The 25,224-nt window shown below is 47.9% G+C and overlaps 1 protein-coding gene across 2 annotated transcripts in view; it reads left to right on the top strand.

The window, feature by feature from the left end:
- Positions 1 to 15,862: 15,862 nt before the first annotated feature.
- Positions 15,863 to 25,224, top strand: part of Adgrd1 (adhesion G protein-coupled receptor D1) — a 113,092-nt gene continuing 103,730 nt past the window's right edge. For both annotated transcript variants that reach the window (XM_028766066.1, XM_028766065.1), the window contains exons 1-2: positions 15,863 to 16,215; positions 16,300 to 16,336. In XM_028766066.1, coding sequence (XP_028621899.1) covers positions 16,150 to 16,215; positions 16,300 to 16,336 — 103 coding nt within the window. In that variant the 5' untranslated portion in view covers positions 15,863 to 16,149. The remainder of the gene's footprint in view (positions 16,216 to 16,299; positions 16,337 to 25,224) is intronic.

The raw sequence follows: 25,224 nt of genomic DNA, 5'->3' as shown, positions 1-25,224 counted from the left end.
CACCATCTTTATCACTATTACCACCATCATCATCACTATTACCACCACCATCATCACTATTACCACCACCATCATCACCAGTACCACCATCATCATCATCACCAGTACCAGCATCATTATCACCAGTACCACCATTATCACCATTACCACCGTCATTACCACTGTCGTCTTCATCACCATCATCACCATCACAACCATCGTTATCGCCTTCATCCTTCATCCTCATCACCATCCACAGCCTCCTTCTCTTCTGAAAACGTATTTTTATTTTGTGTGTATGAGTGTCTTACCTGTAGGCCTGTTTATGTACCACATGAGCATCTGCTGCCCAAAGAACCCAGAAGAGGGCGCTAGATTCCCCAGGGCTGGAGAATGGTGTTGAGCCACCATGTGGGGGCTGGGAATTTAACTGAGGTCCTCTGGAAGAGCACCCTGGAGAGAGAACAGCTTCTGTATTGCCTGGACACATCACCTGTCAATTAAAAAGCCTATGGCCTATGGCTTAGGCAGGAAATAGAAGGTGGGACTCCGGGAGGCAGAAAGGATTCTGGGATAGAGCCAGGCACCGGAAGATCCGCCCAGGAAGATGGATGCAGGGTACCTGAGCACAGGTAACCAGCCACATGGTAGAATATAGGTAAAAAAATAAATGGACCATCTTAAATTATGATTCTAACCAGAGAAGATTCCAATCAGAGAAGAGCCTAGCTATGTGGCCAAGGTCTTAGTAAGTATATTTTGAGTTTGAGTCTTATTTCTGGGAGCATGGGTCTGGGAGGAGAACTCACCATAACTTCTACAGCCCCCAGTGCTCTTAAGCACGGAGCCAAATCTCCAGCCACCCTCTTCATCACCATCATCACTGTCACCAGGGTCACTATCACCATTACGACCACCACCACCATCATGACCACCACTGAAATTGTGCAGCACTTACTGTGTGCTAGACTCTCGGTATAGAGTTGGTGCAGTATTAACATTTTTTTCCTGCTGAATGAGACAGGTATGGCTATCATCCTTGTGTTGTTAATGGAGACACCGAGACCGGCTTAGGGAGTGAAGTTCTTACCAAAGGCCTCAGGCATCTATAGAGGCAGATCAAGAGCCCAAACCCTACTTTCTGTTTGTTTGCAGGAGCATCACATCTCCTACACAGGAAGAAGAGGTAGGCAGCATTATGGCTTCTTCGTCATGGGGTATGGGAGTGGGAGGAATGGGAGAGAGAAAGAAGAGAGCGGGCTTGGCCCTGCTGGAGGTTCTCAGGGAGATCAGTCTGTATGAGTGATCTCAATGTCTCAAGCCCAGAAGAACAGAGGTGTGGATGGCTAAGCTGAGAAGTAGAAGTCATAGCTTAGTGTCTAAGACCAGAGTCCGACTGGTCCCTACATTCTGTGGATCCAGGCTTTGATTTCCGTCCTAACTCACAAGCCAACCTACCAGGACAGCACAGCCCCTCCTCTGAGTGGCAGTTACATGTCATCTTTGGTTCTGAGTCACATTTCCTGCATGATTCACGATCCAGAGGAGTCAGGCTCCCGGCAGTCACTCCAAGGAAGGTTTTACCTTCTCAGTTCTTCATGGGCTGAGGTGGCAAAAGGAGACATGACAGATTGTAACTCGAGTCTTCAATATGTGCCTCTGCATGGAAGTGTCATATCATGTCCGCTCACCTTTTACTAGCTGGAGCCAGGAGCTCCGTGCCACAAATTCCAGATGGGTGAGAGATGGTTCTTCGACTTTAAACACTAAGATATCGCCGATGATGACCATAGCTTCTTCAAGCCTCCAAAGCCTACCTGTTGCCCTAACCCAGGACTTGAATGCAGAGTCCAACTCAGTGTTACCATCAGTCAGCTTATCACAGCCTCCAAGCATAGAGGAGGGTTCAGAGATGGATGCGTGAGCCAATGACAGGCAGTGGATGCTTGCTGCTGATGTAACCATGTGGGAAGGTGCTTCTGCAGTCTTTTTTTTTTTTTGTTTTTTCGAGACAGGGTTTCTATGTATAGCTCTGGCTGTCCTGAAACTCACTCTGTACACCAGGCTGGCCTCAAACTCAGAAATCCTCCTGCCTCTGTCTCCCAAGTGCTGGGATTAAAGGCGTGTGCCACCACCGCCAGGCTTTCTGCAGTCTTATTATAAGAACGAGGCACTAGGTCAATAGAGAATGGAGCCATCAGGAAGTAAGGAGAGGTCGATGGTCAGACAGACAGAGAGATATACACATAGATACATACATACATACATACATACATACATACATACATACATAGATACATAGATACATAGATACATTAATAGATATAGTGCCTTAGTTAGTGTTTAACTACTGTGAACAGACACCATGACCAAGGCAACTGTATAAAGGACAACATTTAATTGGGGCTTGTTTATAAGTTCAGAGGTTCAGTCTATTATCATCAAGGCGGGAGCATGGCAGCATCTAGGCAGACTTGGGGCTGGAGGATCTAAGACTGTTCCAAAGGCAGCTATAGGAAGACTAGCTTCCAGGCAGCTAGCAATAGGGTCTTAAAGCTCACGCCCACCCCACAGTGACAAACTTCCTCCGACAAGGCCACACCTACTCCATTAAGGCCATGGTTCCTAATAGCGCCACTCCCTGGGCCAAGCGGATTCAAACCACCACAGAGAGATAGAGAGAATTAATTCACGATGCCATTGATGGGCCATTTTGTCCTTGGGACTCCCTTTGACTGGTATAAACATACATTTTCCTCCCTTTTGGAGAAATAGGCTCGTTTTAGAATTCTTTTCTACCTTTAATTTTTAAAAATGACATTTATTTGGTGTGTGTGTGCTCTGATACACCTACTGAAGTCAGAGGACAATTTGTGGGAGCTGCTTCTCTCCATCTACCACGTGCGTGTGGATCCTGGGTATCAGACAGTGGCCATCAAACCTGGCAGTAGGTACCTCTAACTGCTGAGCCATCTCCCTTGCACCTGGCTGTCAGTCTTGAAGGAAGAGGGAGGGGGCTGGAAAAAAAACTGTAAAAGATTCTTTCGCTGCCACCATTTTAAGTGATGATAGCTCATGCATCATAGCATCGGGAGATTGATTTTCAAAGCTGATATCTTTCTTTCATTTCTAGCTGCGGGCATCATGAGGTTCCGCTGTTAGAGCTCACGCTGGCGTAAGCTCTCTGCTGAATAAACCCCCTGACGTGCCTTTCTGTCTTTGAAGGTTTGCACCTAGCCCGGCCTAGTCAGTCAGAGATACCTCTAAGGTGTTAATTAATCAGTGCTCTCTGCACAGGCCCGGTTTTCCAAAGGTGCAAGATAATTGATTATCATTCACCTTACTCCAAATGCTACGCACATGGCTCGTGACTGATGTGTTGCTTCTCCTGAGACTGAGGTGCTGGGTGCTTGGTACCCCAGGGTCCCATCTTTCAGCATCTTGAGTTTTTAGTTCTCAGTCATAGGCAGGTGAAAATAAAAATGGGCCCACGGGGAGATGCCGCAGCATGCTGTAAACCACGAGTTTGGATGCCCAGTCTCTGCAGAGGGAGGACCCATCAAGAGTGAGATGGCTTCATCCATGAAGGGCCGGCTTAGCTTGTTCTGCTCAGTTGGAGATCATTTCCAAAGACATCGAATAGAGTCATAGCACAGGCTTTGCCACTCAGAGGGACAGGCAGACTTGGACTCCAGTATCACCAGACACCCACGCTCCCTTCACCTTTGCCTGATCATCCTTAGCTTATGGAATTTTTTTTGTTTTACAAAAGTGTTATTTAGGCATAAGAGAATAAAAAACAATCACCCTTGCACTTAGGGTGGTAGTGCACACCTGTCTGTGATCCTAGTCCTTCGGGAGGTGATGCAGGAGAATTTCAAGTACTAGCCTAGCCTGGGCTCAACGTGGGCTACATGGTAAGGTGCTGTCTCAATAAAACAAAGCAAAAACAAAGCAATAAACCAACAAGCAAACAATCAAATAGTCCTCTACTCTGGGAAGTGGCTATGAGATTCCACTATGGAGCCACCATATATTATGTATATGCAAGATACAAAATAGGCTCAATACTCCAAATATATTCCTAAAGAGGGGCGTGGTGAGGTGGCTCAGTGGTTAAGGTCATTGCTACTCTTGTGGAGGATCTGGGTTCAATTCCCAGCACCTACATGGTGGTTCACAACCATTCTCAACTCCAGTTCCAGAGGAACTGATGCCCTCTTCTGACCTCCATGGGCACCAGGCATGACACACACACACACACACACACACACACACACACACACACTCATATAAAATAAAAATAAATAGTTGCATTTCTTTAGTTTGCTTATACATGGTATTTTAAGAAATATTTGCATTTGGGGGCTGGGAATGTAGCTCAGTTTGTAGAGCACTTGCCTAGCAAGGACAAAGCCCTGGGTTCCATCCTCAGCACCGCATAACCCAAGCATGGTGGTACATGCCTGCCATCTCAGCACTTAGGCGGTGGAGGCAGGAGAATCAGAAATTTGAGGTCATCCTGGGCTATCTAATGAGTTGAAAGCTAATCTGGCTTACATGAGACCTTGTATAAATAAATAAATAAATAAATAAATAAATAAATAAATTTATTTTAATTCTCAAGTCCTGAATTTTGAGCACTGTTTTATTTTCCTGTTGACCTTGTCATTGTGACCTTGCTGAACTCTCCTGTTTGTTTTACAACTATGTACTGTCATCACTGTGTCTCCTATTGGTACAGTCCTGTGACTCTGTGTGTGTATGTATGTATGTATGTATGTATGTATGTATCTATCTATCTATCTATCTATCTATCTATCTATCTATCTATCCATCCATCCATCTATCCACTTAGGGAGTGTCTTTGTGTGTGTGTGTGTTTGTGTGTGTGTGTATTTGTGTGTATATCTCTCTCTTTCTGTCTCTCTACCTATCTATCTGTCATGGGAGTGTGTGTCTGTGTGTCTGTGTGTATGTGTGCAGTATGTATGTATGTATGTATGTATGTATGTATGTTTGTTTGTATGTATGCATCTATCATGGGCCTATCTATCTATCTATCTATCTATCTATCTATCTATCTCAGGAGTGTCTATCTATCCATCCATCCAACTATTTAGGGAGTGTTTGTGTGTGTATCTCTCTCTTTCTCTCTGTCTCTCTACCTATCTATCTATCTATCATGGGAATGTGTATGTGTGTATGTCTGCCTATCTATCTATCTATCTATCTATCTATCTATCTATCTATCTAATATCTATCTATCTATCTATCTAATATCTATCTATCTATCTATCTATCTATCTATCTATCTATCTATCGTGTGTGTGTGTGTGTGCGCACACGTGCGCGAGTGCCCTAGAGCTGAAGTTACAGGCAACTCTCTCTACACCTCCTGATCTAGGTGCTGGGAACCAAACTCTGATCCTCTATGGGTGCAGTTTGTAACCTCTGAGCCATCTCTTCAGCAGAATCAGACCCTGCCCGTCTGCCAGTCCTCCTGTTTAGTGTTGTGTGGTGTGTCCTTTCTCACCCGCTTCCTGTAACCTTACTCCAGGCTTATACTTACATATTTCTCCCAGCCGCTCTGCAGTCAGCACTACCGGTCTTCCCCACCCTGAGAACCCGCTTTAATTCTCTCTCCTGCTACGACTGGGATAAAAACCTGCCCTTTGCCATTTATCTTCCCGTTCCATCTGTCTTTTGTTCTCTCCTCCCTCAGCCTTTTCTCCATCTGTTCTTGGATTAATTCAGAATTTGTGACTTGCCATTATTGACTTATTATCTCTAACTCTATGTCCCTCCAGTGGCTGTTCTAAGACCTGTCGTATGCTTCTCTCAGCCACCGAAGTCATCTTTCTAATTACTCCCAAGTCACTTTCCAAAGAAAGGATGCAGATTTACCCCTCACCACTGTCCATGCCTCTTCCCCCACTGTCTTACATTAGACCTTGTTTCCTGGGTCTTCCTAGATGTGCACCAGCCCACGGCAATCTACCCTTCCTTCTTCACCAAGTCAGTGTCTTTCCATGACAGTCAAACAAGGGCTGAGTACATAGCTTAGTTGGTAGAGTGGTCATCTAGCATGCACAAAGCCCCGAGTTCAAGCCCCAGCATGGAATAACCTGGGTATGTCGTTGGCACATCCTTTCAACCCCAGCACTCTGGAGGTGGAGGCAGGAGGATGAGAAGTTCAAGGCCATCTTTGGCTGCATAGAGAGTTATCAGCCTGGACTACAGGAGACTGCAGCGGAAGATAATCAAAAGCAAACAACAACAACACTCCACTTAAAAGCCGGACAGTGGTGGCACATACCTTTAATCCCAGCACTTGGAAGGCAGAGGCAGATGTATCTCTGAGTTTGAGGCCAGTCTGGTCTACATAGAGAGTCCAGGACAGCCAGAGCTGTACAGAGAAACCCTGTCTTGAGAAACAATACAAAACAAAAAACCCATTCCGCTAAGTGTAAAAAACAGTGGAAAGGGGCTCTTTCCCACGTCCTTGGGTTTAAACAATTTCCATTCTTGGCATGGATGGAGTTTCTGTCTGGTAGACCATGGTTCCAATAAAGAGAACGGGTCGGCCACATTTGTTCCTGTTCTGGTCTCCTGCTACTGAATTCTTTCCGTTTCTGTTTGAGGTGTTTATTTTTCTTTCTGCTTTATGGAGGCATAATTCACATACAATAAAACCCACTATTTTAAGGTGTAAAATCCAGTGCTTGCAGGCTAGTCCCAGTATTCAGCCGTCATCGGCATCCCTCTACCATCAGAGCAATTCCTCAGCCAAAGAAATCTAGTGCACACCACAGGCTAGCCTCTTCCCTCATCCCAGGCACCTCCATTCTAAAAGGCATCTCACTCATTTTCTTTTAAGATATACATGTATTTCTCCTTCTGTTCCCTTCCCTTCTCTCTTCCCTTCCTTTCTTCCTCCTTTCCCTCCCTGCTTCCTTCCTCTCTCCTCTCCTCCTCTTCTTTTCCTTTTTCGGTATGGAAATGGAATCCCGGGACTTGTGTGTACTAGGGAAGGGCTCGACCACTGTGCTACACTCTCAGATCTAGGAATTAGTTATTTCACTAAGCTTTTTTTTAGTTGCTATTATTTTTTGGCAGTGTTTCTCTGTGTCCTTCTTCTGTATACTATGTACACATTTCTTCTTCTTGCTGCCTCCCTGACATCTCTCTGTCTCTGTTTCTGTCTCTCCCTGTATGTATCTCTCTGTTTCTCTCTGTCTCAGTCTCTTTATCTCTGTCTGTCTCTGTCTCAGTCTCTCTGTCTCTGTCTCTCTCTGTCTCTGCATCTCCCCCCCTCTTTCTGTCTCTCTCTCTCTTGTATTTACCTTGTCTGGATCTCCCTTTGGCTGGCTGACCATCCTTCATTTCCTTCCTTTATTCTCTCTCTTCACGTCTCCCAGCGTCCTTTGGTCTCTTTTCCTCAGTTCTAGAATTTCAGTTCTTCCCCCATTAGAGGATTGGAATTGTGCCTCTGCTCTTTCATGCTGTTTTAAGAGGCTCTCATTTCCTGCTCTGCTTTGGTCGATTTTAAGGGAACCTCTGTCAAGGTCGTGATCCTACCCTTGCTGGAGCTACGTCCGTCATGAGCTCTGCGGGTCATCTAGTTTGAGGGCCAGCACGTCACGTGGTCCTTGGCACCATCTGCAGAACTCCGGCTAGGCGGTGAATATTGTCAGTGTTTAGTGTCTCCATGTCTATCACTCACTGTTTTCTATCTCTCGGTTTTGATTATCTTGTTTCTTGACAGCAGGCTTTGTTTTTTTTTCTTTTTCATTTTTTCTTGCCTTTGTGTCATAATATTAGAATGGTTCTGGGCAGCTGGGCAGAATGTGAAGCCCGATAAGCAGTATTTGTACCAGACGCGGGTCTATTTTCTGCTGGACCATTAGAGTCTGCACATGTGTATCTGTGTGCACCCAAGCATGCGTTCACACATGCATTAAGTCCATCTAGCCAAATGGGTATTGTTATGAGTCTGGCTCCATTGCTATGGAGACCCCTAACACCGCAGGGTCCAAATTCCTCTGCTCCAGGGCCTGGAGCAGGACTGGCTGGCCCTCCAGCTCCTCTCAGTGTCTTGCTGCACTTCTAGTACCCAGACCCCCTTATGCACCATCATCTCCCCGAATTCTTGCACTAGCCCAGAATGCTGCCTCCCACGGGGCTGGTGGTGGGTACAGTGTGAGCTCTGCCTCAGTGTCCCTGTACCCCTGTGTTATCGGTACGGGTTTTCAGCAACTCTGCCTATCTTTGGCAGAAAGAAAGCCCAGATGCTCTGAGTCCTGTTTCCTGCCTTTCTTGGTCTCCTGCAAAGCTCTCCTGTTGTTTTTTCTGTCACCTGCCCATAGTCAATCTTCCTCGTGGGCATCTACTCAAGTCCTCAGAAAAGATCTCAAGTGGACAAATACCTCCTGTATAGCTTTGGGGGGGCAATCTATGTTCTTTGTCAAACTCTTAAGGGTCTCTGCTGAGTTTTCTGTCTTCTCCCTCCACTCCTCTCATGCTCAGCTATCTCCAAGCCACTGCTCAAGTCCCATCTGTCCTGTCATGGTCTGTCTGACTGACTTTGACTGACAGGTTGGGTGTTCCCATCCCTCTCCTCTCTTAGTAAGCTCAAGAAGAGCCAAAAAGGCTTTGGACATGGGTTGGACCTCTCTTGCTGGGATCTTTATGGTTTCCTCCATCCTGAGAGGGAGAGCCTCCGTCATCATCAAACCTGAGGAATGCTGTTCTGTATCCACTCACAGCCTCCACTTTTGAGCCAGAGTGTACCCTTGGCGGTCCTGTCCTCAGAAGCTTCTGCCCATGTCTTATTATCCACAGACCAGTGGCCACTACTTGTTGAGGGTGTATTAGTCATCTTCCTCACGGCCGAGACAAAGTACTTGACACAAACAATTTAAGAGCAGGGAGGTGGTGGCGCACACCTTTAATCCCAGCACTTGGGAGGCAAAGGCAGGTGGATTTCTGAGTTCGAGGCCAGCCTGGTCTACAGAGTGAGTTCCAGGACAGCCAGGGCTATACAGAGAAACCCTGTCTCAAAAAACCAAAAAAAAAAAAAAAAAAGAAAGAAAGAAAGAAAGAAAGAAACAGTCCAATGCAGCTGCCCTCACTTTCTAGTGCCAGAAGGCTAGTCTCCATCCTGACGCTCATGTTCTCTTCCCCAGAGAAAGCGGAAATGCCTGGCCTGTGTCAAACTGGACCCCAAGGGTAAAGTTCTAGGCCGGATGGTCCACTGCCCAATACTGAAGCAAGGGCCTCAGGAGCCTCAGGAGTCGCAGTGCACTAAGATAGCACAGTCTGGAGAGGACCCCCGCAGCTACTTCTTCCCTGGACAGTTTGCCTTCTCCAGGGCCCTGAGACCTAAATAAGCCCAAATAGGACAGGACTTCATCTTACTCCCCGTACAGCTGTGGCAGTACCCAGCAGAAGCATGTCGCCTCCCAAAGACTTTTAACTCCAGGCTAATAAAACTGCTGAGACTGTTCCTTTCCAAAAAAAAATTTAAGAAACAAAGGGTTTTGGCTCACACAGCTTGAGAAAGTTCATGGCAGCGAAGGAATGGGGTGAAGCTGTGGCAGCAGGGAAACGGTGCAGCTGGTCACACTCTAGCTGTAGTCCAGAGGCAGCGAGCAATAGATTCTGGTACACAGCTGGCTTCTTAGGCCCCTTTCTTTTATTTGGTCCAGAACCCCAGCCCATGGGGTAGGGCTGTCCTCGTTCAGGGTGAATCTTCAGAGCTACACCTCTGTAAATGCCCCCCCCGTCACATCCAAAGGTGTGTCTCCCAGGTGACCCCAAATCCAATCAAGTTGACAGTGAAGACTAATCATTACAGGTAGAGTGACCTTTATCCCCTTTGGGGAGGTTGCTGTGGGATGACACTGTGGGATGTGCATGTAACACAGTCAGTCCACAGCTGAGCTCCACATATACCCTGGCCCTGGAAACAGCTGTCTGTGTGAGCACCTCTCTCTCTCTCTCTCTCCCTCTCTCTCTCTCTGCATATACACGCAATTCAAGTGTTGTTTCTCAGGATTCTATGATTGTATGTTTGTTCTGAACTTAGTGTATTCCATAATTTTTTCATAGCCATATATATTCCATAGAAGAATATATATAATATTTCTCCCTCCCTTAGCCATCAGGAGAAAGACTCCTCTCACTCCCTCACATCAGTTCCCTTATGACTCCACCCCTCAATCCTCCTAGACTCCACCCCTCAATCTTCCTAGACTCCACCCCTCAGTCCTCCTAGACTCCACCCCTCAATCTTCCTAGACTCCACCCCTCAATCTTCCTAGGCTCCACCCCTCAATCTTCCTAGACTCCACCCCTCAATCTTCCTAGACTCCACCCCTCAGTCCTCCTAGACTCCACCCCTCAGTCCTCCTAGACTCCACCCCTCAATCCTCCTAGACTCCACCCCTCAGTCCTCCTAGACTCCACCCCTCAATCTTCCTAGACTCCATCCCTCAATCCTCCTAGACTCCACCCCTCAATCCTCCTAGACTCCACCCCTCAATCCTCCTAGACTCCACCCCTCAATTCTCTTAGACTCCAACCCTCAATCCTCCTAGACTCCACCCCTCAATCCTCCTAGACTTCACCCCTCAGTCCTCCTAGACTCCACCCCTCAGTCCTCCTAGACTCCACCCCTCAGTTCTCCTAGACTCCACCCCTCAGTCCTCCTAGACTCCACCCCTCAGTCCTCCTAGACTCCACCCCTCAATCCTATACTCCACCCCTCAATTCTTCTAGGCTCCACCCGCCAATCCTTCTAGGTCTGTCTATTCTGTTCCTGCCTGTGTGTGGCATGCAGCCATTGTGTGCTGTTGTTCTATCTGTCCATCTGCAGGGAATGTGTGTGAGGAAACATACCAACTAGCTGTCCCACCCACCTGTGACAGCTGGTGGAAGGCACATGACAGTGGGTGGGTGGTGTACTTTGGGATACAGAGCTCAGCAAAGAAACGTCTCTGCCTCAGTTTCTTGGCCATCTCAGACTGACTCCTGCAGGATGCACTCTGTCCTGCTCAGGCAGACCCCTGAGTGATTCACTCACCCCCTGTCACCAGCAAAAGCTGTAAATATTTACAGGGCGGAACCTCATCAAAGCTTAAGGCCCATTTTGAATATTTAATTAGCATCCATTCAATAAAATCTGATTGCTTATTTATATTTATTTATTTTTAAACTAAGCCACAACATTTCCCCACACATCCCTTAAGTTAACTGGGCATGCGTTTATTCAAAAGGTACTGTTTGAATACTGGATGTCAGATACTTGGCCCTGTCCCAGAGTGGGCACGAATCTCTGCTGTGTGCTCATTTCAGCCAGAAGAGCATGCCGGTTACAGAAATGAGTGCTGGAGATAAAAATGTGTGTCAGGTGGTGATCAATGTCCATGAGAGAAAAACAGCAGACAAGGGCTGAGAGCCACCTGTCGTTCTGACACTTGGGAGCCACCCGAGGGAGTGACGGAGGGAGGCTCACAAGAGGACTTGGTTATTGGATGGCAGGCCCACACGTCACCCCAGATCCATATCCAAAATTATGTTAAGTGAATAAAGCAAATCATAGACAGACACGGGGTGATTGCTTGTATATGATGTCCCAGTGTGGGACTGCGTAAGGGTATCCTGGGTCATGGTTGAGCAGGTGCCTAGAACCCCGAGATTCTCCGTGGAATTCTGCGTGAGAACCGGCAGGAGTTCGGTCCCTCCCATCATCGAGGATCCTAAAAAGCAGTCACATAGATCTCTGTAGAGTCACATAGGCCAGGCTATAGGCTTCAGGCTCTAGGGATTTACATACTAATGAAGGCCAGAGGGCAGAGCAAACTAAACATGCCTCCCCCAGATCCTCCCCCAATCCTCCCCCTTTTCTCCCTCCCTATATAACTCAGGACTGCCCTGAGTTTTTGGGGTACGCCTAGATCTATCTATTATCCGCCATGACAATAAACCTTTTTGGAACCAAGGACTTCCTCGTGTTACTGGGGCCTGCCGCCGCCAAGGCCCTCAGGCTGCTGAAACCATAGGATCTCCCTCCCTAATGTGGGACCCGCCACAGCGGCGGCCTTTTTAAATTTTCCCCACATCCCAGGAAGGAAGTTTCATAGGAATAACACAGTGAGCAGAGACCAGAGGTGGCAAGTCTGGGAAGAGACATTGCTGGTCCTGGGTACAAAGACTCAGGAGGCTGGGGGAGGATCCTTTTGACATATACAAACTGCCCTCTGACCCGTAGTAAATAACATGTAGGTCAGGGAGACAGCTCAGTGGGTAAAGGTGCTTGCTATCAAGCCTGATGACCTGAGTTTCATCTCTGGGATCCACGTGGTAGAAGGAGAGAACTGATTCTTACAGGTTGTCATCTACTACCTTCCCCCCACGCCCCAACCCGACAAATGTAATAGAAATAACATGACATGGCCTTCCAAATTTTCATCATAGAATCATGATTAAAAAATGATCTAGTGATGGATGAATGAATTAACTTAATTAAATGTTTCTATGGTGTATACAGAGATGGAAACATCACCCAACAGTCTGGACTGAAATTCATGGATTAGTCAGTAGGAATAGAGCTGTCCCCAGGGAGACCTGTAACTGGTAACACCCACTCCACCCCCACAACCTTGGAGATCAAATGTTACTATGCTGTCCTGGCTCACCTAGAACTCTATATAGACTGGGTTGGCCTCTTGGAGATGAGCCTGTTTCTACCTCATGGGTGCTGGAAATAAAGGTGTGTGCTACCACCACAGGCAACCGCTCACTTTTTATTTGCCACATTGGCTTTATACATTTCTCTGCAGTTGAGATTTTCAAAGCCAGCATTTCAGAACCACGGAGGATGGCGGTGGCTTGCTACCCAAGTCGGTGAGGGTGCGGAAGTACCGTGAGCACCCTATGGCCTGGGACCTTGTGGCTAGGCTCTCACACCTGGCAGATGGTTCTGCCTAAATGGATGTTCTCTCCAGGTTTTTGCAGTTGTCATTGAATCCGGTGTCTCCCTTTATCCAAGGACAAATTTATACTAAAAGAAACTCCTGGTTTTATTCTCCGCTTTGGAAACAAAAAAGGCCTGTACTCAGCAATCTGTTTAATCTTTTGGGTTCAGATGGGGCTGAGGCCCTTCCCCTCACGTCCTTCTAGGGAAGGGGAGAGAGGACTGAAACGAGAAGAAAGTTATAAATCCCCCTTTCCCTGAACGGCACCTAGGCACTAAGCTAAAGGCCATTATTACAAACAGCCTGGAGGTCAGAGTCCAGTTTCTCTGGCTCTGGGATGAGGGCTATCCACAGAACCATCTGGAACCTTCCTCAGTGAGGTGACCAGATAATAAGAGAAGTTGTCAGAGAGGGCAGGAATTACTGCAGTCACCTTGCATTTTGACGTCCTTTTCCCTCCCCCTTCCAGGAGCTGGAAACCCTTTTCCCGTCCTCTTTAGGAAGCATACTGGACTCAGGACTCTTAATTCCCATTTAAAGTCAGGGCCATTGAGATGGATAATGATAGCTCAAGTTTATTGGGTGTTATTTTCCACTTTATCGTAGTAATCGGAACATTTATTGAACGTGTTACCTCTCTTCCAAGCCCCGAATTAAAGGCCTTATATGTTAGCCTCCATCTCTTGGACACTCGGTGCTGCCTTCCAGTCTGCAGAGGAGAAATCCAGTCGGGAGACAGCCCTGCCCAAGAGCACACAAGTGGGGAGACCCCGGGCGAGGGAGCTTTGTGCCTTGTGGCTGTGCTACTGGACATACTTTGTGGGGAAGGCAATTGGACGGGTGCTGATGTGGGTGCACGCCTGGGTGTGTGCATGGGTGCATGCACGCGTGCATACATGCGTGCCTGCGTGTTGGAACATTTGGAGCAAGGTGGATCAAGTCTTGGCTTCTGCTAAACTGAGGCACAGCTAACAGGAAGTCCGACTTGGTTGGGTGCTAAGTGAGGGTGGCCTGATTAAGGATGGTGTCAAACATCAGGGGGTGCCCTTGAATTCTGCAAGGCGGGTTGAAGAGAGCATGGCCAGCTCTGGATGGGCAGGCGTAGGTGACTTCTTTCCTGTGTTTTCCCATGCTTGAACAAGACCCAGATCGTAGCGGAACTCCAAGTGCGAGCCACACCCGTGCTAACTAATATTGATAGGGGTTTTGATGGTGCCGGTGGGAATGAGCCCGCAATACATCCATGTGCACAGTGGCACCAAGTCACACCCTATCACACCCACCCACCCACACCTACACTTGTGCTTATTAACATTTTGCCTTAAAGATGTCTCCTTTTTATTTACGTGTATGTGTGTGAGGCTGCATGAGTTTATGTGTATAGGGGCCTGAGTAGGCCAGAGAGGGTGTTGGATCTCCTGGAATCAGAGTTACAGGCGGTTGTGAGCTGTCTGATGTGAGTGTGGGGAATCGAACCCAGGTCCTCTGCAATAGCAATACATGCTTTTTAACTCACAGACCTCCATGCCCTTATAAGACTTTGAGGGTGCTAATGAGAATAGACATGTATTATATATACCCTCAAACCCGCTCACAAGCCACACTCACCCACACTCATACTCACGCACACCTACCTTACTCACACCCATCGCTGCCCACACTCACCCACTCGTGCCTTACATGCCTACATGGACACACTCATACACATCCAAAGAATATGCACGTATCACACGCATACACACATCACATGCATGCACACATCACATGCATGCACACATCATGTGTGTACACATATCACATGCAAACACACATCACACACATACATATATCACACACGTACACATCACATGCATAGACATATCACATGAACACGCATGTCACATTAGTATACACATCACATGCATACACATGGCACATGCGTACACACCTTCACCCCCCATTTCTACAATACCACACTCATATACACACACACGTGTGCACATCCACACTCACACGCACATGGCGACTATGAAAGCACAGAGCAGAAGATGTCTTAACATTTGTAGACCCACACCTCATCCGCACTCCTTGACACCCACATAACCCCACACTCACACCCTCACACACTTACTCATATCCTCACACACTTGTTCACATACTCACACACTTGCTCACACCCTCACACACTTACTCATATCCTCACACACTTACTCATCCCCTCACACACTTGCTCACACCCTTACACACTTCTTCACACACTTGCTCACACTCTCACACGCTTGCTCACCCCCTCACACACTTGCTCACAGCCTCACACACTTGCTCCCCATCCGTCACTTATACCTATTCTTACTTCCCACACGCACCCCCAATGCTCACTATCCTTCAATACCTATACCTGCTTGCACCCCAATACTATCACACATGTACTTACACACACACACACACACACACACACACTTTCTCACCCCACCCACTTACACTCTCACCATTACACTCACAGTCTCACCCTCACAACCTCTCCCACACTTAACACACACACACACACACTCACACTTTCTTGCACAAGCATAAAGCCCCAAGCCAGTCTGGCCCCCTTTTGATGGGAAAGTCCTGGAAGGGACTCAGCTGTTTCTAACAGACTGGTGTTAGGACCCAGAAAAGGCCAGAGTGGGACGGATATAAATAGAGGAGAACAAAGTTTGAGGCCTGCTGACATCACTCTGGCTCTCCACCCAAAGCCACGGGCTGGACTCTGGGCCAACGAGGTGTGGCGGAGCTCAGCTGCAGAGGGAGGCAGCGCACACATCACTAAGCTCCAAGCTACGGGCTGAGCTCTGAGCTCCGACTTGAGACTTGAGACAGGAGGCAACTAATTGACCACCAGTCCCAGGCCCAGGACACAGACTCCTGAGCCTGTAGGCACCCAGAGGTCCTGGCTTGCCCAGCAGCAGCCAGAGGCTTGGGGACTCTGGTGGAGCCGAGAAGGAGTGCTTATCCAACTCAGCACTGCGTCTAGCCTTCGGGTCCCCGAAGACTCCAGTTCGGAGAGGAGAATCATCCCAGCTGGTTTCAGGCACTATACATCACAAACTTTAGGGGACGGACTTTGTGGCCAGAAACCTGTGATGAAGATGTCCTTGTCCCCAGGAAGCAGGAGGTAGAGAAGTTTCCCGCAGGCTGTGGGGGATCCCACTGCCTGGCTCCCACCATGAAGGATCTTCCAGCATTCCCTTGCCACTGGGTCTGGCTAGTCTGGTCCTTCTGCAGCTTCCAGGTAATACCCTGGGCCACCAAGGCAGCTGGGGTGCACAACTTCAGGAGAATGTCCCAGCACTTATCCTGTGATCTTTCCTTGCAGGTGTGTAGTACTCAGCCCAGAGCCCAGGAACATCCAGGTAAGCCTCCCCCGCTCCCCAGCCCTGGCTCTGATGGCTGTCTGTTTTTCTCCTTGCCTTTGGAGGTATACCAGAATTTATTTGTTTAACCCCTTGTTGGGATCCTCATCCCTAGAAAATACATCCTGTCCTTCGAGATGACAGCCCTGGTGTGACCAGTGTCTTCAGGCCGTGGATGAGGAGGCTGGTCTCTGTCCCAGCTGCCTCTTGCTTCAGGTCAGGTGTTGTCATCTAGTTAAGGAGACATGTCCTTCAGAATAGAGTGGCTTTTGCTCTTTCAACATCACCTTTGTGCCTACTCAGGGCCCCCACCATGGGCACTCTCCCTGGTGCCTCCAGCATCATGATGCTGCGAGCTGCCCTCCTGAATGTCCTGGATACCACCAAGTAGCACTTGCCACTGTGCTGAACATGCAGAGGGGGTGGAGAGGCAGGACACCATTGGGACAATTGTCTTTGGCTGTTGTGACTCCCTTTTTAGAAGCAGGAGGATGACACTTGTTGGAAGGATGGATCACAGCCCTGTTATAGATAAGAGGCTTGCCACATCTACAGTGGGGATGAATGAAAAGGGGCTTTGTCGCCTGCTCCTGGCAGGTTCTCCGGGTCAGAGGTTCTTCCTGAAGGTTCAGAGGCAAACGACAAGAATGTCTAGCCCATTTCTGGAAAAGCCTGGTGGGTCAGAGTAAGGAAGCCAGTGACTCAGAGCTCAGGGAGCCTGGGATTCCCAGCAGAACCGATCCGTTGGACCAGCCCACCTCTAAACGGGAGCTCTGCCCTACCGCTGCTTACACAAGCCAACACGGCAAACACTGTGAAAGGTGGCAGAGAGGGTATGGATCTGGAGAACATACGTGAAACTGTGTTAGGGAAAGCTCTCTCTCCCTGCTGAGACTGGGGGCTGCCCCTACCAATGGGCACCATCAGCCTGTCAGATCTAGATCTATGCGTATCGCTGGTGTGAGAAAAGCAAGCTTCAAGAATTTTTTTCTAGAATCTGACCTCTGACTTATTTTCTGCACACATGTACACAGCCATACATGTCTGCCCATACTTACATGTGTACACACCCACACTCCACATGCACATGAGCCAGCATTCTGGACTCTATAAATGTCAGTGGTGTGGGTCCAGCCTCTTTCTGTACAGATGCCGCACTCCTAACCTAATGTCGGGTGGAACCAACACTTTTCTGGTTGAGCATCCTTAAGAGAGCAGTAGCAGCCATTCAGCCAGGCCAGCTCATGTGCACCACAGAAAAAGAAGGCAAAGAAGATGTAGCCTAAGGGTGTCCAAAGCTCAGGTCAGGGAGCCTAGGTACTTCTCAGCATCTTGTTATCTGGAATGGCTACCTAGAGAGTGCTTCCTTCAGATCCCCTTCTCTACCCTCATCCCTAGTACTTCCTTTGTCCTCCCCCTCCCTCCTCCCTTCCTGCCTCCCCCCTCACCTTTTCTTTCCATTTTCCCTCCTTCCTTCCTCCTTTCTATTTCTGTTCCTTGTTTGTTTTATCCTCTCTGCTCTGCTTCCTCCCCCGCCCCCATCTTTCTTACACTTTGGATTTTGGCTTACGTTCTTTTTCTATAACATTCAGCCTTCTCTGCAAGGCCACGTTAGATTTCTCCTCTTATGGAGGAGAAACCCCGATGGAGACGTTAGGAAAACCTGATCTCTGTCAGCCTCTTCTCCCACCCCTATCCCCGCCACGAGAGCCTTAGACGGGCACAGAGTTGACGTATGAGCCAAGGGACTGTCCAGACATGGAGAGCAGGAGTCAGGGCGGGTTGTCACTCGGCAAGGAAGTGAGTGGCCTTGAGTTGTCTAAAGAAGGACATAGAGCCATTCCCCCTGGTTCTCCTCCCCAGTATCACCTGCCCACACTCACCTGCGGCACCTGCCAGGCAGCAGCAAGCCCTTAGCTGGAGTGGTTAGTTCAAACTCACAGGAATGAGATGACACCATCTGGAGGGATTTAGGGGAACTGACACCTAGGGGTCACCAGCAAGCACATGGACAGGGGTGTGGGAGGCCCTGATAGAGTTGTTAAGCGCCTATATTGCCTTATCCTGGTTCTAACCCTGTGCTTTCTGCACAAGGTAGGGCTCAGAAAAGTCACCAACCATCTTCCATACCCTGTCTGTGAAAAGACAGGACTGCCATCTTGCAAACGGAGTCCTGGCCGAGGCCACCTGAATTTTCTTCTCCCTATGTTTAGGTATCTACACTGACCAGGGTCACCGGATGGCATCTGGATTCTTGTATTTATCACATGAGCACATTCTCAGTTTTAGAAGTCTCAAAATGGTGCGAGGCCCTTTGGCGTGCTGACACCTTCCGAGTCTCCCAGGTGACTGTGACTGTGGGCTGTCACTGCAGTAGAATTATAGTAGATGTAGTTGCCAGGGACCTTAGAGACCGTTTATCGAGTTCCCACTTGATAGGGGAGTCAGGAGTGGAAGCTGTCAGGGGGCATCCAGAGAGGAGACTGACCCCCACACATCTGAGACCCCCTCACAGCTCAGAGCCTGACTCACAGCCTTCTGCTCCCCTGGACGACCTAGGAAGCTCTGAGGTTGGTGGAGCCAGATCCATAAATGGCATTCGCCAAGATTGCAGGCCACTTTGTAAAAGTTTATAAACATGCCCTTTTATAGATGATGTTTGTAACAAGGGACTGGAAACTTGAGAAAAATAGCAAGCTATGTCGTTACCTAGCTTTGTTCCAGGCCATCGGGATGGCTGTCTCCAGTCCAGCAGGCTTCAGGGCTCTACCCAGCATGCAAAGCAGGCAATGACAGTCATTGTAATTCCATGTATTTACATGGTGGATTATGAAGGACTTCTGTAACCCACTGGGTCACACCAGGAATGCCATTCGCCATCTTTTGAGGGCCAGTCAAATATAATAAGTGTTCACAATGGAGTTTTTAAAAGAAAACTTCATGTGTGTGGATGTTTTGCCTAGGTGTGATCTGTGCGTCACATGTACTCCTGGATCCTGCAGAGGTCAGAAGAAGGCATCAGATCCCCTGGGACTAGAGTTATAGATGGTTGTGAGCTGCCATGTGGGTGCTGGGACTCAAACTCATGTCTTTTTGCAAGAGCAGGCAGTGCTCTAACCACTGAGCCATCTCTTCAGCCACCATAATGGATTAAAAAAAAATGAAGAAAAAAATCCCAATGTTTATTCCGTACCAAATACATGGAAATATAGCAAGTAGAGATTTTCTGGAGGATGTTAGATTTATAAATATACTTCATGTGTATAATTATATCCTGTGGTCATTCTATGTTTATGTTTAATTATATCCTGTTTAGTTGTTCTTACACTCTGTCATTCAATCTACCTATATAGTTATGTTTTTAATGACTAACATTTAAAACGGGAGTCTGCAAATGCAAAAACCTGAATTTCACACGTAGATGGACACACACACACACACAGAAGGGTTGTAATTTGGTCCAGCAGACACAGAACACAGAAGAGATGGATCTTCCTCCCCCTACCACCTCCAAAGATCAGGTTGACAGATGGTGGCAGGTCACCACGATGGGAAAACAGGAGGAGGACTTGGAGTCAGGACATTTGGTGAAGAGAACAAAAGCCCAGATTAGAAAGAGGCTACTACGAAAAACACAGCAGGGACAGCAGCAGCCTTCGGGAGATGAGCTTTGTGTACCCGAGGCCAGCATTAGCCGGCAGAGAGAGATCAGCTTTTCCCCTGGAGAGAGGCTTTTGGTGTCCCCATAGCAGAGTCTAAGGGGCATTCCCTAAGGGAGGCCGCTGATCTTATAGGAGCCAGGCTGAGAAGGATGAATTACAGACACGGAGGCCTTGAGAGCTGGTGTCATCTCTCTCTCTTCCGTCTCTCTCCTCAAACCGACTTGATGCAGGATTGATGGGAACATTAAATACACATGAAAAATGAATCCTGAAGAACTGGCTTATAATTGGGATGTAGCCTAAAACCTTTTCCCCACTCTTTCTTGTTCTGTTTTGTTCTGTTGCCCCCCTCCCCCTTCTTCCGTCTCTTCTGTCCCCTCTCCTCTTCCCTTCTCTCTGCCTGCCCCATGCCATTATTTCTCGTCCCTGAAGTCATGTTATTGCCATCCCTGTGGGAGTCTGAGACAGCCTTGTGACTAACTGTGATGGGTTTGTCACCTTTGTGATTTGAAAACAGCCATAGTTTCCCCCCCCCCAAAAGAACGAGGCTGTCTCGCTCTTATGAAATTTTGAGCGCCATGGGTTATCCCGCCCTGTAGGGTGTTTAGAGACCTTCAGGCTGAATCTTATTAACATTGCACACATTTAATTAAAAAAGAAAAAAAACCAAAAAACCAAACCCTGGCAATATTAGCATTTGGGGAAATTTCCAAATCAAATCGAAAACATCTGTATTTCTGACTTATCTTTCAAAAGTGGGACACCTGAATCAGCAGAATGGCGAATTGATATCAGCACCCGGAGGCAGAGGCGGAGGAAGGAGATTGTGAGTTCATAATCAGCCTGGTCCACTAAGGGAGACCTTGCCTGAACTGAACAAAAAAAAAAAAAAAAAAAAAAAAGAATTAGGGAGCTCATCTCTGGGAAGGAATAATTACCCGATTCTCAGCATTCCTGAGATGCCTGTGGTCCTGTGTCTAGGGTTGGGGGCCCTGTGAGATTTCCCCTTCCATGTTGGTGTGTCTATTGCTGTTGTGCCGGTTCAGGTCTGGTTTGTACAGCCATGCTGTTGAGAAATCACAGCTGAAGTCTCCTGGTCATTTCTAGGAGACGCAACCTCACAGGAGATTTCCCGGTGCTCTGGCTGTAGGAAATTTCCTATTTCTCTTCTGAGATGTTCCCTGAGCCCTAAGTGTAGGGGATGTATCGCAGCTGTATCAACTGGGACCGGGCACCCCAGGGCCACTTGTTCTATGCGTTTGGGTTAGATGTGGTTGTTTGTAATGATCTCCATCTGATACAAACAGATGCTTCCTTAAAGAGCTCTAAAACCAGCTGGGCGGTGGTGGCGCACGCCTTTAATCCCAGCACTTGGGAGGCAGAGGCAGGCGGATTTCTGAGTTCGAGGCCAGCTTGGTCTATAGAGTGAGTTCCAGGACAGCCAGGGCTACTCAGAGAAACCCTGTCTCGAAAAAAAAAAAAAAAAAAAGCTCTAAAACCTTCACTTTATCAAACGGGAAAATGGGAGACCTGGCGATTCTCGGTGAATCTCCACACAGTGTGACACTAGTCTGTTCTGGGGCCTGAGAGGCTGGCTGCCACTGCTTGCTTGCACCTCCTGCTCCAACGCTGAGCTGAGCACCACATGGTGTAGACTGATCTGGTCTCTGTCCTGGCTCTGGCTTGTTAAGCACCTGGAATGTCACCCTTTTCGGAATTCGCCCACACTGCTTCCCCACGGAGTAGCCTTGTCTCTGACTTCTATATGCAGACAGATTTGTGTAGTCAGAGGATACTAGGAAGAGTGCAGGGACTTCGTTCTGTCTCGACGAGGTTCATGGCAATATTATGGTGACTCTACATAGCTCACACCTCTTGTCCCATCTCCTTCAAATGGGGCTTGTTTTTTTTTTTTTGGGGGGGGGAACTCCATACCTTATTGGTCAACCTTTCTGCCCAGAAGTGGCCATAGCCTTCATTAGAGATGGTAGGAAGGCCACTGTGTTCACAGAGGTGAAGTCTGAAGCCCCAACAGCTGCTGTTTGTGTAATAGATGTTCTTGCTGCTTCCAATTTTTTCTGACATGAATTGGATAAGAAGCCCGGGAGGGTTTTGAAAACTGAATATTCTCAGTTCCAGGGGCAAAAAAAAAAAAGAAAACAAATTAAAAAAGAAAAAAAAAAAAAAAGAAAAGAAAAAAAAAGAAAAAAAGGAAAAAAGAAAAGAAAAAAAGAAAAAAATTGAAAATGGAGACTTTGGATTTTTGCCTTTCCAAGTTCCGGCATCTCACAGCCGGAGACTGCCAAGCACTGCTTCCTGGCTGCAAGTGGCAGTTAGGCCTTGGTTAGTTCCCTCAGGCTGAGGTGGAGGACTTTTTCTGTTCTCCACTTGCATTTGAGACTTATGTCGGGGACCGGAAAGGAACCGGAGGAAACTGTGAAGGTTAATAGCACTGACTTGATAGGATTCAGAATCCACCAGGAGGCAAGCCTCTGGGCATGCATGAGAAGAGTTATCTAGATTAGGTTAATTGAGGTAAGGAAACCCAGGACGGCAGTTGGATCTCTCTGGTTCTAATAAAGCACTCCGACCAAAAGCAATATAAAGGAAGAAAGGGTTTATCTGGCTTACACTTCCAGGTCACAGTCCATCACTGAGGGATGTCAGCCGGAAATCAAGCAGGGATTAAAGCAGAAACTGAGGAGAACACTAGCACTTAGCTTGTTCTTTGGCGCATGCTCAGCTAAACTTCTATAGCTGAGTACATGGTGCCTTCCGCGGTGAGCCAGGCTCTCCCACACCAATTAGCAGTTAAGATACTCCTCCACAGACATGCCCAATCAGAGCTAGACAAATCAGCCCACTGAGGCTTTTGACACGCTAGGCTGTGTCAAGTCGATAGAGGTAACTGGAACACTAAGTGTGGGCAGTACCATCCTATGGCCTCACTGGAAAGGTGAAAGTGAGCTGAGAACCAGCCTTCACTTCTTGCTGCTTTCTGACTCTGGACAAACTGTGAGCAGCTGCCTCAGACCCCACCATGATGCACTGCAGCCTCAAAGCGAGCCAGGAGAAACCCTTCCTGGAATTGCTTCTGTCCGGGCATTTTTATCCCAGCAGCGTGTAAAGTAATTAAGACACAACCTGGCAAACGGAGCTAGCCATCTGCGCTTCAAGAGATGAGGTATTTGGTACCCATTAAGGTGGAGTACTTTAGCTGTCATCCACGAGTGTAATGTGAACGCTGACCCAAGACTACGCCTGGGGCCACTGTGATTTTTGAAGCTGGGACTTTACAGTGTTTTGTCAAGGAAGGCATGTCAGTGAGTTGGAGAACAGGCTGTAACAGCAATATGAGCAAAATGAGCTTCTCTCTTCTCCTCTCCTCTTCCTTCCATCCATCTTTCCTTTCTCCTCCTCCTCCTTTTCCCCTTCCTCCTCCTCTTCTCTTCTCCCTCCTCCCCCTCCCTTTTCTGAGACAGGGTCTCTCTACATAGTCCTGGTTGTCCTGGAACTCACTGTTTAGATCAAGCTGGCCTCAAACTCACCTGTCTCTGCCTCCAGAGGCTAAGATTAAAGGGGTATGAGAGCACATGTGTGTGCGTGTACACACGCATGCTGTTGAGCTGCCACCTCTAATTATCTCACCCTGGTTTTAAAAAAATGTATTTATTTTAGTCTTTTGAGACAGACCCTTTCTCTGTGGACTGAGCTGGCCTTGAACGCACTGTCTGCTGCTTCATCTTCTCCACTGCTGGGACGGACGATCTGTCCGGCCTTACCTGGCTAAATTAATTTAAAACCATTATTTATTGCTTGCAATCAGTAGCTTCTCTTTTACACTGATTTATCTGTGTGTGTGTGCACGGGCATGCCGCAGCGCATCTGTGGAGGTCAGAGGACAGCTCACAGGGCTTGCTTCTCTCCCTCTACCCTGTGGAACCAGCAAGCAAACTCAGGTTGTCAGACTCGGAGGCCCACCCTTACTCAGCGAGCCATCTCACTGATTCGATTTACTTTTAATTGGTTCACGAAAGCACAGAGCCTGTAATGTTAACGACGGTCTTCTCGTGGCGTGGGCACACACTGTAAGCTCGGCTTAGACTGCCGTTGCTGTTGCCGGTTATCACTCTTCATGGTAAAAAAAAAAAAGTCAAACTCGGTTCCTTTGGCTTCTTTTGTTTGTTTTGTTTTTCTGAGATAAGGTTTTGCTATGGAGCCTAGACTGGCCTCAAAATCATGATCCTTCTGCCTCAGCTTCCTGAGAATTAGATGGGCTTGCCTACAAAGCTCTCTTACCTGCCGTCTTATCTTGTCAATCTGGTGTGGTTTTTATTGTTGCCGTTTTTTCCCTAAAGATACCAATTAAAGAACGCTGAAGGCATTTCATAGCCACACATGTCCCTAATTCTAGTACATGAGAGGTAGGGACAGGAGGATGACAGATTTGAGGCCAGCTTGGGCTAATAAGCAAGCACACCCACTGTCAACAAACAAAATCACAAGTTTGTATGCGTGCGTGAGTGTGGTTGTGTGTGTGTGCGAGTGTGGTGTGTTGCTGGGTATTGAGCCCAAGGCTTTGCACACCTTAGGCAAGCGGTTTCTCCAGCAAGCTTCTGACACAGCTCTTTCAAACAGCGCTCTGTCAAGCCACGCCCACCATTCTTCAGCCACACCCCAGCTCACTTCCAGAGGCTCGGATTATGTAGCCCATGCTCCTTGGATGAGCATCCAGGCTGCTCTCTGGCGTTTGATCCTGTGGGAACATTCCATAACAAATACTTTTGTATACAGGTCTTTGATCAAACATTTGAGGGCCTCATGAGGATAAATTCCTAGGAGTGGAGTTACTGCATCAGAGAGAAAGTGCCCTTGACCTCTGCAGAGACCTAGCCAAATTGTCCCCTAGAGAGGCTGAACTGGTATGGACTCCCTCCGAACCTCGGCAGAACTGGCCGGCTTCATACATCTGGCCTCTTGGCTGCCATTCGGACAGGAGAAGTCTGTCAGACTGTCCACCGTAGTCTTTACAAGGCGGGGAGCACGTACAAGGTTGGGAGAGTGAGTTGCTCTACCATGAAAACCAGTGTGCATGTCTCTGTGATCAAAACCAGTGTGCATGTCTCTGCCTTCGACTGTCCCTGTGCTTAAGCTTTCTGTTGGTTTCCTCAATAGCTTTTCTCTCTTTCCCCTCCCTCCCTCCCTCCCTCCCTCCCTCCCTCCCTC

The sequence above is a fragment of the Grammomys surdaster genome, unplaced genomic scaffold, assembly GCF_004785775.1.
Source record: "Grammomys surdaster isolate TR1022 unplaced genomic scaffold, NIH_TR_1.0 166, whole genome shotgun sequence".
Lineage (NCBI taxonomy): Eukaryota > Metazoa > Chordata > Mammalia > Rodentia > Muridae > Grammomys > Grammomys surdaster.
Note: the sequence above shows the minus strand (reverse complement) of the source record. Positions and strands in the feature narration are given on the sequence as shown.